This window comes from Nerophis lumbriciformis, linkage group LG09, assembly GCF_033978685.3.
Source record: "Nerophis lumbriciformis linkage group LG09, RoL_Nlum_v2.1, whole genome shotgun sequence".
Taxonomy (NCBI): Eukaryota; Metazoa; Chordata; class Actinopteri; order Syngnathiformes; family Syngnathidae; genus Nerophis; species Nerophis lumbriciformis.
Genome location: NC_084556.2, coordinates 46,508,716 through 46,524,798, shown reverse-complemented (window position 1 = coordinate 46,524,798; position 16,083 = coordinate 46,508,716). Strand labels below are relative to the sequence as shown.

Here is a 16,083-nt window from a genome sequence, read left to right as displayed (position 1 = left end):
AGTTGTTTTAGTGGTGTGAAGTTCATATTTTGTTTTATTGTTGAGATTTCCATGTTGTTTAGCAATGTTTGGTTTCCAACAATATTTAGATCCAGTGTGCTGTTGAGCCTATGAGAGAGTTATTCATCTAGTTTATTAATACTATTAAGGATATTTTCTTGATGCTAACATACAGTATAGCACCAAAAACGCTATAATCTGGTCATCCGTGTCAAATAAATCACTTGGCATTACTGCACAACAACAACAATAACTAAGATTTATAGTTTCTGCTATTAAAATCGATAACGAAAATACTGTAGATTGGGTCAACAATCACAATATTATTACTAGGACTTCACATGACGTTAGTTTATTTCCACAATCAGAGGTCTTTGTAGTTATATTTAGGCATAAAAACCACAGAAGAGCACAATCTAATGCAATCTCTTGTCCTTAGTGTCCGCTCAGTTCTGCTCTCAAATACGACTAATATAGCAACGAATGAACCCCATTGCATCACAGAAAGTTTTTCAAACAAATCAAATGTTCACACAAACCTTTGACTAAGTTATCGCTGCAGACACAAGCATGGTCCGAATGTACTTCACAGGATGAAGGCGACTTGTTTCCTTGACTTTTTTCCATTTATGAACCACTTCCTTCTGGACTCTAAAAACTTCCTATCTCTTGATTTAAACACTGGGAATAGCATTTTCAGCTCAAATTTGAATTGTTTGACCTCCATGTGCATTATACCATGACATCATATGCGACCCAGCAATAGTCTCACACATCTGGAACCCTGCGGCCCCAAACTTCTTAAAAGTCCTCAGACTGTGTTATTGTTCTGAGTAAATATTTGTTGACAACAACAAAGGCCTCGCCAGAGAAGAATGTTGACTGATGGGATTGTTCAACCTGTGTGAAATACACACTGTTAATGTTGTGTCACTAAATACACAACAATGCCCTGGAGAAGTAAATATACTTGCATAATAAATATACTATTTTTCATATAGATCATATTCAGGAATATTCCAACAACATATTCAGCATTTTGTATGGAAACTGAAGCTTAAACTTGGAAACAAATCTTGTTCCTCTGTTCATTCAAGGAAACTGTTGATTCCTGCTATTTCTTAACCTTTACTGGATTATGATCATCTGCTTTTATGAATGTATAAGAACATCTTTAAAAAACTTCCAATCCAAGCATGATTCTTCAGTTCATGCTCAAAGACTAGATAGGACCGCTGTAGTCATGACATTTTCCTAAGACTATAACATCTAGTCTTTGAGCATGAATAGTCCAGTTGTGATCAATTCAATCACCTGGGAAAAGTGCCCAGCAAAGGTGGCAGCTATCTGGTCAGGTCAGGAGGGTTCATCTTTCACCTTTCATCTGAACTATCAGTGACTAGATAGGATGGCTCGGGTTATGATTCGTCAAATTGTCCAATCTAGCCTTTGATAGTTCACATTCAAAGACTAGATAGTACAGCTCTACTCAGATTGATAGTTCATGCCCAAAGACTAATTAGGAATAATCTACCCAGATTGTTTTATCTAGTCCAATGGTTCGCACTCAAAGACTAGATAAAACAGCTTGAGTTATAACTTGAATGTATTTTCCACCTAAGTCTTTTGATAGTTCATGCTCAAAGACTAAATAGCAAAGCTCTGGTTATGACTATAGTCAGACTGTCATATGTAGTTCAATACTTCAAGCTCCAAGATTTGATTGGACAGCTTCAGTCATGACTGATCAGATTGTCCGATGTAGTCTTCGATAGTTCACGGCCAAAGATTAGATAGGAAAAGTCTACTCAGATTGTCCTACGTAGTTCAATAGTTTACACTCAAAGTACAGATAGGACAAGTTTGGTATGACTGGTCAGATTTTTCAATAGTTCAAGCTCAAAGATTGGATAGGACAACTCAGGTAATGAGTCTATGATAGTTTATGGTTAAAGACTAGATAGTGAAATTCTAGTTAAATTTGTCCTACCTTGTCTTTGATAGTCACGCTAAAAAACTACAAAGGAAAATTCTACATAGATTGTTCCATCTAAGCCAATAGTTCACACCCAAAGACTAGATAGGACTGCTTGGGTTTGACTAGTCAGATTTTTCCCTCTAATCTTTGATAGTATATGCTCAAAGACTAAATAGCACAGCTCTGTTTATGACTAAAGTCAGACTGTCATAGTCTGATTGTTCGCATTCCAAGACTAGATAGAAAAAAACTCAGATTGTCCCATCTTGTCCAATAGTTCACACTCAAATATTAGATAGCTTGGGTTATGACTAGACAGATTTTTATTAGTATATTCTTAAAGTCTACATAGGACAGGCTCAGGTTATGACTAATCAGATTTGCCAATCTTGTCTTTGTTCGTTTATGATCAAAGACTAGATAGAACAGCTTTGCTTATGACTATAGTCAGACTGTGATATGTAGTCTGATAGTTCACGCTCCAAGACTAGATAGGTCAACTCGGTGTATGACTAGTCAGATTTTCCAAAGTTCACACTCAAAGACTAGATAGTATAGCTCTACTAAGATAGTCCTATGTATTTGATAGTTCAAAGCCAAAGACTAGATGGAGAAAAGTCTATGACAATTGTCCAATCTGATCCAAGAGTTTACACTTAAAGACTAGATAGTACAGCTCAGGTTATGACTCTAGTCAAACTATCATATCTAGTCTGATAGTTCAAGTTCCAAGACAAGATCGGAGAGGTGGGTGTAAGACTAGTCGGATTGACCTATCTAGTCTTTGATAGTTCACGTTCAAAGACTACATATGAAAATTCTACCCAAATTGTCCCATTTGCTAAAAGACGAGATAGAACAGTTCCCCAACTGATTACACTCTAAGACTAGATTTTACAGCTGTAATCAAATGGTCTTATCTTGTTTTTTTATGGTTAAAGACTAAATAGCGCATTGGTAGTCAGATTGTCCTATCTTGTCTTTGATCATGCTAAAAGACTATACAGGGAAATTATACTCAGATTGTCCTATGTAGTCCACCAATTAGTACAGCTCTGGTTATTGTCCAAAGTTCACACTCAGATACCTGATAGGACAGTTTGGCTTATGACTAGTCATATATTTCAATCTAGTCTTTGACAGTTCGCGCTCAAAGACTAGATAGGACAGCTTGGGTTATGATAGTCCAATTTTGGTAGGTCGCGTTCAAAGACTAGTTGGGACAGCTTAGTCAGGTTGTCCTATCTTGTCCTTTATATTTTAAGCTCTAAGACGATATAGGACAATTATACTCAGATTGTCCAATGTAGTCCACCAATTAGGACAGCTCTGGTTATTGTCCAAAGATCACACTCAAAAGACCACATCAGACAGTTTGGCTTATGACTAGTCAGTTATTCTATAGTCTTTGATAGTTCGCTGTCAAAGACTAGTTAAAGTTAAAGTACCAATGATAGTTACACACACACACACTAGGTGTGGTGAAAATTGTCCTCTGCATTTGACCCATCCCCTTGCTCCACCACCTGGGAGATGAGGGGAGCAGTGAGCAGCAGCGGTGGCCGCGCCCGGGAATAATTTTTGGTGATTCAATTCCCAATTCCAACCCTTGATGCTGAGTGCCAAGCAGGGAGGTAATGGCTCCCATTTTTATAGTCTTTGGTATGACTCGGCCGGGGTTTGAACTCACGCGCTACTGATCTCAGGGCGGACACTGTAACCACTAGGCCACTGAGTAGTAGACAGGACAGCTCGGGTTATGATAGTCCAATTTTGGTAGTTCACGTTCAAAGACTAGACAGGACAGCTTCGTCCGATTGTACTAACTAGTCTTTCAGTATAAAATGACGAAGCCTGTCTGGATGAGAGGTGGATCGTCCTCTAAGATGACTTGGATATTCCAGTTGGGATTGATTCAGTTTCCTGAGAAAAGTTAGGTCAGGAGTCCATCACCATGGCAACACAGAATTTCTTGAATGAGAAGTTTTTCATGAAATGCATTTTTGTTCTTTTTTGCTCCTCAGGCTCCAAACGCTAAACAATCGGTGCGTCCAAAGTCGGCCATGTTGCCGGAGAAAGACTACAGTCTGTCGGAGCTGCTGACTCAGGTGGACTCTGGGATCTCCAGGAGCTTTGACCGCCTGAAGGACGACAGCAAGGAGAAAAGACTGTCGGGCATGTCTTCCGCTGACTCGGCGTTCTCCTCACAGGACTCCATCACGCTCTCGTTGGAGAAGGAAAACACGATTGGTAAGAATCAAACACCCGTGACTAGAGATGGCCGATAATGGCTTTTTTGCCGATATCCGATATTCCGATATTGTCCAACTCTTAATTCCCGATATTAACCGATACCGATATACCAGTGACGTGCGATGAGGTTGACGGCTGGTGAGGCACTGACTTCATCACAGTCAGATTTACAAACATATGAACCCTAAAGAGTATCTTATTCACCATTTGATTGGCAGCAGTTAACGGGTTATGTTTAAAAGCTCATACCAGCATTCTTCCCTGCTTGGCACTCAGCATCAAGGGTTGGAATTGGGGGTTAAATCACCAAAAATGATTCCCAGGCGCGGCGCCGCTGCTGCCCACTGCTCCCCTCACCTCCCAGGGGGTGAACAAGGGGATGGGTCAAATGCAGAGGACAAATTTCATTACACCTAGTGTGTGTGTGACAATCATTGGTACTTTAACTTAACTTTAACTTTACACATACAAACTGTAGCACACAAAAAAGCACATTTAATAAAAAAAACGTTATTATGGTCTTACCTTTACTTAGAAATTAAGTCCATGCGCCGCAACTAAAGCCCTCACTTAAACTTTCCACGTGCAAGATTGAATCTATTTAAAAAAGTGTAACCGAGGGTTTATAAATGTCGCCTATACTGTATGAAACTACAAAATAACAAACACGGAGGCTCCAGTTTACACGAGGACCACTTTGTTTACCTTCTTTCAAAAACCTACGCCTCGTGACATCACTTCCGCTCTTAGCGCCTTCAAAATAAGAGCTCAAGGCATATACTGTATAACAGCGCATAACAGGAACATAACACCACAAAGAGGAAAGCCCATGAAATAGGTTACAAAAGTTATTTAATAAGAAGCCAAAAAGTGCAAAAACAATAATGTTCGTGTTGGAGGAGTTGTGAATTAGATACACCTGCAGTCTGCAGGTGTACCTAATGTTGTGGCCCTGTAGTCATTCACAACTCCTCCAACACCAACATTATTGTTTTTGCACTTTTTGGCTTCTTATGAAATAACTTTTTTAAATAGATTCAATCTTGCGCGTGGAAAGTTTAAGTGTGGGCTTTAGTTGATATAACAATTCTACGGCGGGGGTGCAGGAGGCGGGGCTACTGGAGCCTCAGCCAGTGCGTCTTTTGCAGCCGTTTTATGATAGCTCAGCACAAGAAATACGTTACACACATACAGTTGTTGACAAAATACACTGTACATTATATACCTCAGCTAACTAAACTATGGAAATGTATAATATAATTCATATAGCAATACAGTCTCACTGCACAGCAGACCAGCAGTTAGCCAAGTCCGTCCATGTTGAGGCACTGAGTGACGTGCCTCAACTGGCTGCTGTTCACCGCACCGTCTCTTCTCAGTATTTGAACGGCAAATGTGAAAATTCAGCGATTTTGAATAAAAATAATCTAAAACTGTTGAAGTTAAATGGAAAATAACTTTATAGTATAATCACTGCATACATATAACAATTGAATTACATTTTTTTCTTTTTACATTTTTTTTTTTTCCGTGATGGCAGGTGAGGCACTGATATATACAGTCGTGGAATGAACACATTATTATGCCTAATTTTGTTGTGATGCCCCGCTGGATGCATTAAACAATGTAACTTTACCATGAATTGATTAACGTGGACCCCGACTTAAACAAGTTGAAAAACGTATTGGGGTGTTACCATTTAGTGGTCAATTGTACGGAATATGTACTGTACTGTGCAATCTACTAATACAAGTTTCAATCAGTCAATCAAAAACAAGGTTTTCCAAAATAAGAGAACAACTTCAACTCCAGTTATGGAAAAAAAGTGCCAACATGGCACTGCCATATTTATTATTGAAGTCACAAAGTGCGGGGCAGCACGGTGGTACAGGGGTTAGTGCATGTGCCTCACAATACGAAGGTCCTGAGTAGTCCTGAGTTCAGTCCCGGGCTCGGGATCTTTCTGTGTGGAGTTTGCATGTTCTCCCCGTGACTGCGTGGGTTCCCTCCAGGTACTCCGGCTTCCAAAGACATGCACCTGGGGATAGGTTGATTGGCAACACTAAATGGTCCCTAGTGTGTGAATGTGAGTGTGAATGTTGTCTGTCTATCTGTGTTGGCCCTGTGATGAGGTGGCGACTTGTCCAGGGTGTACCCCACCTTCCGCCCGAATGCAGCTGAGATAGGCTCCAGCATCCCCCCGCGACCCCAAAAGGGACAAGCGGTAGAAAATGGATGGATGGATGAAGTCACAAAGTGCATTATTTTTTTTAACATGCCTCAAAACAGCAGCTTGGAATTTGGGAAATGCTCTCCCTGAGATAATCCTAACACTCACTACAACTATGGGAAATACTATACTTTGACTTTCACAAAGTGCATTATTTTTTACATTTTTAAAAACATGCCTCAAAACAACAGCTCCAAAAACAATGAAGGCACACAGCTTCAGCCCAGAGTATACTAGAGCATACTTGCCAACCTTGAGACCTCCGAATTCGGGAGATGGGGGGGCGGTGTTTGGTGGTAGCGGGGGATGTATATTATAGCGTCCCGGAAGAGGTAGTGCTGCAAGGGGTTCTGGGTATTTGTTCTGTCGCGTTTATGTTGTGTTACGGTGCGGATGTTCTCCCGAAATGTGTTTGTCATTCTTGTTTGGTGTGGGTTCACAGTGTGGCGCACATTTGTAACAGTGTTAAAGTTGTTTATACGACCACCCTCAGTGTGACCTGTATGGCTGTTGAGTAAGTATGCTTTGCATTCACTTGTTTGTGTGTAAAAGCCGGCACGCTGTTTGTATGGAGGAAAAGCGGACGTGACGACAGGTTGTAGAGGTCGCTAAAGGCAGTGCCTTTAAGGCACGCCCCCAATAATGTTGTCCGGGTGGAAATCGGGAGAATGGTTGCCCCATTTGGGCACTGAAATTTGGGAGTCTCCCAGGAAAATCGGGAGGTTGAAAGCGATACCGATAAATTCCGATATTACATTTTAAAGCATTTATCGGACATCTCTACCCGTGACGCTTTGATGGCTTCACTGTTTGCTTCTTCTCGGCCATAGATTCTGCTGAGGTGCACAAGAGGAAGTTGTGTGACGCAATCAGGAGCAAAGACATCGCCAAGCTGATGAAGATCCTTCAGCCGCAGGACGCCGATCTCCTGCTGGAGGGAGGAGTGAGCCTCCTCCATCACGCCGTCGCCTCCGACAGCGAGGAAGCCGTCAAGTTCCTCCTGCTGAACAACGCCGACCCGAACCTGGCCAACGGCCGTGGCTCCACCCCCCTCCACCTCGCCACTGAGAAGCACCTGAAGCCTCTGGCGGAACTCCTGCTGGGCCGCCGCAGCACCAACGTCAACGCCAAGGACGAGGACCAGTACACCGCCTTGCACTGGGCCGCCCACAACGGAGATGAGGCGGTGACGCGCCTGCTGCTGGACCGCGGCGCCGCCATCAATGAAACCGACGGCCAAAGGCGCACGGCCGCTCACGTGGCGTGCCAGCACGGCCACGAGAACGTGGTCCGAGTGCTGCTGAGCCGCGGCGCCGACGTCCGCGTCAAAGGAAAGGACGACTGGACGGCGCTGCACTCGGCTGCCTGGCAGGGTCACCTGGGCATCACCAAGCTGCTCATCAAGCAGGCCGGCGCCGACGTCAACGCCCAGACGACGGACGGCCGCACGCCGCTGCACTTGGCCTCCCGCAGGGGGCAGTACCGAGTCGCCCGGCTCCTCATCGAGCTCAGAGCGGACGTGCACGTGACCTCCTGCGACTTGGACACGCCCCTCCACGTGGCGGCCGAGACGGGTCACACGAGCACGTCGCGCCTCCTCCTCAAACACGGCGCGGAGATCCACGGCGAGAACAAGCGAGGGTTCACTCCTCTGCACCTGGCCTCCCAGCGGGGGCACCAGGCCACCGTCAAGATGCTGATAGAAGAAGGGGCGGACCCTCACAAACTGGACCCGATCCAGCGCACCACCTCCCATTTGGCGGCGGAGTACAGACACGTGGAAGTGGTGAAAAAGCTGCTCCCTCACGTCCCACACGGGGGCGCCCTGCTGGACCAGCTCACCACATCGCCTGCGGAACACCTGCTGCAGGACTCTACTAGCGAGAGCTTGTCCGAGTCCGAGCAGCTGGCAGAAGAAGCCAAGCCGCTCCAGAGGAGAGTCGTCATCCTCAAACTGACGGAGCACAAAGACGAGCCGCAGCTGAACGCTTCACAGTTTGGGCCTGCCTTGTGCTAACAGGAGGAAAGACGCTACAAGCTAACATAACTGTTAGCATTTTTCATGTTGTGTAAATATGTACACTGTATATACACCTTAATGTCAAAAGTTACCATTTTGTACCTTTTTTTTTTACTGCATGAGCATATTTTTCTGTGATTATGATTAGGAAGATGAACAATTTGTGCACAGTGAGTCAATTTTAGTACAAACCCCGTTTCCATATGAGTTGGGAAATTGTGTTAGATGTAAATATAAACGGAATACAATGATTTGCAAATCATTTTCAACCCATATTCAATTGAATGCACTACAAAGACAACATATTTGATGTTCAAACTCATAAACTTAATTTTTTTTTTGCAAATATTAATTAACTTAGAATTTCATGGCTGCAACACGTGCCAAAGTAGTTGGGAAAGGGCATGTTCACCACTGTGTTACATGGCCTTTCCTTTTAACAACACTCAGTAAACGTTTGGGAACTGAGGAGACACATTGTTTAAGCTTCTCAGGTGGAATTCTTTCCCATTCTTGCTTGATGTACAGCTTAAGTTGTTCAACAGTCCGGGGGTCTCCGTTGTGGTATTTTAGGCTTCATAATGCGCCACACATTTTCAATGGGAGACATGTCTGGACTACAGGCAGGCCAGTCTAGTACCCGCACTCTTTTACTATGAAGCCACGTTGATGTAACACGTGGCTTGGCATTGTCTTGCTGAAATAAGCAGGGGCGTCCATGGTAACGTTGCTTGGATGGCAACATATGTTGCTCCAAAACCTGTATGTACCTTTCAGCATTAATGGCGCCTTCACAGATGTGTAAGTTACCCATGTCTTGGACACTAATACACCCCCATACCATCACAGATGCTGGCTTTTCAACTTTGCGCCTATAACAATCCGGATGGTTCTTTTCCATCTTTGGTCCGGAGGACACGACGTCCACAGTTTCCAAAAACAATTTGAAATGTGGACTCGTCAGACCACAGGACACTTTTCCACTTTGTATCAGTCCATCTTAGATGAGCTCAGGCCCAGCAAAGCCGACGGCGTTTCTGGGTGTTGTTGATAAACGGTTTTTGCCTTGCATAGGAGAGTTTTAACTTGCACTTACAGATGTAGCGACCAACTGTAGTTACTGACAGTGGGTTTCTGAAGTGTTCCTGAGCCCATGTGGTGATATCCTTTACACACTGATGTCGCTTGTTGATGCAGTACAGCCTGAGGGATCGAAGGTCACGGACTTAGCTGCTTACGTGGAGTGATTTCTCCAGATTCTCTGAACCCTTTGATGATATTACGGACCATAGATGGTGAAATCCCTAATTTCCTTGCAATAGCTGGTTGAGAAAGGTTTTTCTTAGACTGTTCAACAATTTGCTCACGCATTTGTTGACAAAGTGGTGACCCTCGCCCCATCATTGTTTGTGAATGACTGAGCATTTCATGGAATCTACTTTTATACCCAATCATGGCACCCACCTGTTCCCAATTAGCCTGTTCACCTGTGGGATGTTCCAAATAAGTGTGTGATGAGCATTCCTCAACTTTATCAGTATTTATTGCCACCTTTCCCAACTTCTTTGTCACGTGTTGCTGGCATCAAATTCTAAAGTTAATGATTATTTGCAAAAAAAAAAAGTTTATCAGTTTGAACATCAAATATGTTGTCTTTGTAGCATATTCAACTGAATATGGGTTGAAACTGATTTGCAAATCATTGTATTCCGTTTATATTTACATCTAACACAATTTCCCAACTCATATGGAAACAGGGTTTGTACAACTATTTTGTTATTGTAGATATTTTCTAGTACATGCTAACACTAAACCGGCCCTAATGTGTGAGTGTGAATGTTGTGTCTGTCTGACTGCCCGAGTGCAGCTGGGATAGGCTCCAGCACCCCCGCAACCCCAAGAGGGACAAGCGGTAGAAAAACGGATGAATGGATGGATGAAAATGTTCTGTTTGTTTAATATCAGCTGCACCAGGAAGCCATTAAAAAAACTTTTACTTCATTTGAGGACTTCATTTATTTAAGGGATTTGGTCCCTGCCTGGAAGACTGTCTCTGAGGTAGTTTAAACTATTGTTTTGATATGTTTTTTTATTACATTTACAAAAACATCAACATGCAGGAAACTTGCTTCAAAAAACATTTTACTGTTTGTAGCACTGGGAAACAGCACAGTTAGCATGTGATTGGTACTGAAAAGAAAGTAAACGGTGTACAAAAACAAACATTTTTTTCCATGTACAGTTATGTTCATAATAATAGCAGTGTGTTTAAAAAGGTGAGTAAACCTCAAAATTATTCAAATAAATTGTATTTAAATGAACACAAATGCATTGGGGACACTGCACATTCTATTTCAAAGTCAGAAAATTGGAAAAAAGTCATTTAATTTGACAATATTTTACAGAAAGTCAAGAAATATAAAACAAACAAATAGCAGTGTTGACATATTTCTTTACAAAACTCAAATGTACTGTCTAAACTAAGAAAGGCTTGCAGATTCAACTTTCCTTAGAATAATCAACTATAATTTAGTTGCATAACCATCGTTTCTGATAAGTGGTTCACATCTGTGGCACACGGGGTGCTGGTTCCTCTCTTTAAGAAGGGGAACTGGAGGGTGTGTTCCAACGATCGTGGGATCACACTCCTCAGCCTTCCCGGTAAGGTCTATTCAGGTGTACTGGAGAGGAGGCTACGCCGGATAGTCGAACCTCGGATTCAGGAGGAACAGTGTGGTTTTCGTCCTGGTCGTGGAACTGTGGACCAGCTCTGTACTCTCTGCAGGGTCCTTGAGGGTGCATGGGAGTTTGCCCAACCAGTCTACATGTGCTGGTCCTGTGGGGAGTGCTCAGAGAGTATGGGGTATCGGACTGTCTGATTGTGGCGGTCCGCTCCCTGTATGATCAGTGTCAGAGCTTGGTCCGCATTGCCGGCAGTAAGTCGGACACGTTTCCAGTGAGGGTTGGACTCCGCCAAGGCTGCCCTTTGTCACCGATTCTGTTCATAACTTTTATGGACAGAATTTCTAGGTGCAGTCAAGGCGTTGAGGGGATCCGGTTTGGTGGCTGCAGGATAAGGTCTCTGCTTTTTGCAGATGATGTGGTCCTGATGGCTTCATCTGGCCAGGATCTTCAGCTCTCACTGGATCGGTTCGCAGCTGAGTGTGAAGCGACTGGGATGAGAATCAGCACCTCCAAGTCCGAGTCCATGGTTCTCGCCCGGAAAAGGGTGGAGTGCCATCTCCGGGTTGGGGAGGAGATCTTGCCCCAAGTGGAGGAGTTCAAGTACCTCGGAGTCTTGTTCACGAGTGAGGGAAGATTGGATCGTGAGATCGACAGGCGGGCGGCGTCTTCAGTAATGCGGACGCTGTATCGATCCGTTGTGGTGAAGAAGGAGCTGAGCCGGAAGTCAAAGCTCTCAATTTACCGGTCGATCTACGTTCCCATCCTCACCTATGGTCATGAGCTTTGGGTCATGACCAAAAGGACAAGATCACGGGTACAAGCGGCCGAAATGAGTTTCCTCCGCCGGGTGGCGGGGCTCTCCCTTAGAGATAGAGTGAGAAGCTCTGTCATCCGGTGGGAGCTCAAAGTAAAGCCGCTGCTCCTCCACATAGAGAGGAGCCAGATGAGATGGTTCAGGCATCTGGTCAGGATGCCACCCGAACGCCTCCCTAGGGAGGTGTTTAGGGCACGTCCGACTGGTAGGAGACCACGGGGAAGACCCAGGACACGTTGGGAAGACTATGTCTCCCGGCTGGCCTGGGAACGCCTCGGGATCCCCTGGGAAGAGCTGGACGAAGTGGCTGGGGAGAGGGAAGTCTGGGCTTCCCTGCTTAGGCTGCTTCCCCCGCGACCCGACCTTGGATAAGCGGAAGAAGATGAATGGATGGATGGATGGATCTGTGGCACATGCAGTCGACCAATTTCTGGCACAGGTCAACAGGTATTGCAGCCCAAGACAATTGTACTACGTTCCACAATTCCTCTGCATTTTTTGGTTTTGCTTCATGAACAGCATTTTTTATGTCAGCCCACACGTTTTCAATGGGATTAAGGTCCAGGGATTGTGCTGGCCACTCCATTACCTGAATTCTGTTTGTCTGGAACCATGATTTTGCTCGCTTGCTGGTGTGTTTGGGGTCATTGTCTTGTTGAAACACCCATTTCAAGGGCATTTCCTCTTCAGCATACGGCAACATGACTTCTTCCAGTATTCTGATGTACTCAAACTGATCCATGATCCCTGGTATGCGATAAAGAGGACCAACACCATAGTACGACAAACAGCCCCATATCATGATGCTTGCACGGTGCACCACCGTCTTCACTGTGTACTGGGGCTTGAATTCAGTGTTCGCAGGACGTCTGACAAACTGTTTGTGGCCCTGATACCCCAAAAAGAACAATCTTACTCTCATCAGTCTCCAAATATTACGCCATTTCTTTTTAGGCCAGTCAATGTGTTCTTTGGCAAATTGTAACCGCTTCAACACACGTCTTTTTTTTTTTAACAATGGGCCTTTGCGGGGGCTTCTTACTCGTAGCTTGGCTTCACGTAGACGTGGTCTGATTGTTACAGTACTCACAGGCCATCTTAGATCTTCTTTCATCCTCCTGGAGCTGATCATTGGCTGAGCCTTTGCCATTTTGGCACATCTCCCAGCCATTCCAATAGTCGTTTTCCTTCTTCTTCCTCGCCTTTTTGGTTTTGGCTGCCATTTTAAAGCGTTTGATATCATTTTAGCTGAACAGCCTATCATTTTCTGCACTTCTTTATAGGTTTTCCCCCGTCTTAATCAAAGAATGCTCTTCTTCTGAACAATGTCTTCAACGAGCCTTTTTACTCCGTTTTTTGAAGGACAAATGCACAGCCAGCATAAGCAGCGCCAGTTGCCTTGATCCTTAAATAAGGGCCACTTGTTTATCACCTTTTTTTCCCCCACATACCGTATTTTTCGGAGTATAAGTCGCACCAGCCGAAAATGCACAATAAAGAAGGAAAAAAACATATATAAATCGCATTTTTGGGGGAAATTTATTTGATAAAACCCAACACCAGGAATAGACATTTGAAAGGCAATTTAAAATAAATAAAGAATAGTGAATAAGTGTACGTTATATGAGACATAAATAACCAACTGAGAACGGCCTGGTATGTTAACGTAACATATTATGGTAAAAGTCATTCAAATAACTATAACATATAGAACATGCTATACGTTTACCAAACAATCTGTCACTCCTAATCGCTAAATCCGATTAAATCGTATACGTCTAGTCTCTTACGTGAATGAGCTAAATAATATTATGTGATATTTTACGGTAATGTGTTAATAATTTCACACATAAGTCGCTCCTGAGTATAAGTGGCACCCCCGCCCAAACTATGAAAAAAAGTGTGACTTATAGTCCGAAAAATACTGTTGGAATAATTGTTTGTAAGTTATCACAAAAGAAATGTTGTATTATGAATGCTGTATTTCGAGGCCTAACAAAAGGATGAAGTCTCGTGAAACGCCACTGTGATTTCAGCACGGACAGATGGCAGGATGTGCTCAACTCCTGGAGGAACTCTCTTTGAAGTGTTAAACGAACTCTCTTTGAAGTAATTCACAAACTCTCTTCCAACTATTTGGTCAACGCTATTTACGACACGCTGCCCTCTTGAAGTCACTGTGGACAGGAGACGGGAGGGGTTGTCCATTGTCCTCCAACACCTGCCCCAGCTGGATCCAGGAAGAGCCAAGCCCGGGAAGTCCTCTTCTTGGACTTCAAAGCGACCAAAAACAATGACTGTTTTACATACCTCCCCATTCCTATTGTGACATATGTTGGTGCGTGAACATGGAACATCTGAATTAAAAGAGGAGACGAGAACCTTCTTCGTCAGAGCGTGCTAAGACACTGTAAGAGGTTACAGGTTGAAGCCGTCTCTCCTCAATTGAGTCCAAATTGAATTCTGTCTCTGTTTGATTCCTTGCCTTTTGTCTTGTGTAACAGATGTCCTGTATTTGAACCTGACAAATACGGTAATCAATGACCTCACTAATTGAATTAAGCACTGCTATTTTATTTTTTTTAACACGCCCCTTTCAGTAAATGATTCAGTTATTACAGAATCAGCAGCATGCACGTCATGCTTGTTGGGTCTGTTGGTTTTCTATACCTTTACTAGACATTCTAGAAACTTACTTGCAGTGTAGAAGTTGAAATTCTAACACAAACAGTGATTTATCTTGCTAGTGATGTGGAACAGCTATTATTTTGAACACAACTGTACATTTTTAAAGAGGATGTGGTATTAGTACTTTGTGCTGTGTAACTTAGCGGTATAATTGACGTAGAACATTCTCACTGATATTTCTTCACTGTCTTCCTGACAGATCTAAGTAGATGTGTCAACATACTGTAGCAGCCATCTTAGTGGGGGCAACTTTCCCATTTGATGTAATACGATGTGTTGTACAATGAAAATCAATCATTACTTGCTTATTTCTCATCCATCCATTGTCTTCCGCTTATCCGAGGCCGGGTCGTGGGGGCAGCAGCCAAAGCAGGGAAGCCCAGACTTCCCTCTCCCCAGCCACTTCATCCAGCTCCTCCCAGGGGATCCCGAGACGTTCCCAGGCCAGCCGGGAGACATAGTCTTCCCAACGTGTCCTGGGTCTTCCCCGTGGCCTCCTGCTTACACTGCTTATTTCTCAATCGCTTTTTATTACCTTGTATAGGAAACTCACCCCCGGCTAAGATGGCCACAAAGTAGGCACGCACATAAGCAATGCAGCCGCCAGAGGTGTGGACTCGAGTCACATGACTTGGACTCGAGTCATGAATTTGATGACTTTAGACTCGACTTGACAAAATGTAAAGAGACTTGCAACTCGACTTAGACTTTAACATCAATGACTTGTGACTTGAGAATCAGCACCTCCAAGTCCGAGTCCATGGTTCTCGCCCGGAAAAGGGTGGAGTGCCATCTCCGGGTTGGGGAGGAGATCTTGCCCCAAGTGGAGGAGTTCAAGTACCTCGGAGTCTTGTTCACGAGTGAGGGAAGAGTGGATCGTGAGATCGACAGGCGGATCGGTGCGGCGTCTTCAGTAATGCGGACGCTGTATCGATCCGTTGTGGTGAAGAAGGAGCTGAGCCGGAAGGCAAAGCTCTCAATTTACCGGTCGATCTACGTTCCCATCCTCACCTATGGTCATGAGCTTTGGGTTATGACCGAAAGGACAAGATCACGGGTACAAGCGGCCGAAATGAGTTTCCTCCGCCGGGTGGCGGGGCTCTCCCTTAGAGATAGGGTGAGAAGCTCTGTCATCCGGGGGGAGCTCAAAGTAAAGCCGCTGCTCCTCCGCATCGAGAGGAGCCAGATGAGGTGGTTCGGGCATCTGGTCAGGATGCCACCCGAGCGCCTCCCTAAGGAGGTGTTTAGGGCATGTCCGACCGGTAGGAGGCCACGAGGAAGACCCAGGACACGTTGGGAAGACTATGTCTCCCGGCTGGCCTGGGAACGCCTCGGGATCCCCCGGGAGGAGCTGGACGAAGTGGCTGGGGAGAGGGAAGTCTGGGCTTCCCTGCTTAGGCTGCTGCCCCCGCGAC

General features: G+C 44.4%; 1 protein-coding gene across 1 annotated transcript in view; it reads left to right on the top strand.

Moving 5' to 3' along the window:
- Positions 1-10,482, top strand: part of ripk4 (receptor-interacting serine-threonine kinase 4) — a 64,882-nt gene extending 54,400 nt beyond the window's left edge. Inside the window, exons 7-8 of the mRNA XM_061963071.1 lie at positions 4,003-4,228; positions 7,292-10,482. Of these exons, the coding sequence (XP_061819055.1) occupies positions 4,003-4,228; positions 7,292-8,478 (1,413 nt within the window). The 3' untranslated portion in view covers positions 8,479-10,482. The remainder of the gene's footprint in view (positions 1-4,002; positions 4,229-7,291) is intronic.
- The last annotated feature ends 5,601 nt before the right edge of the window (positions 10,483-16,083 follow it).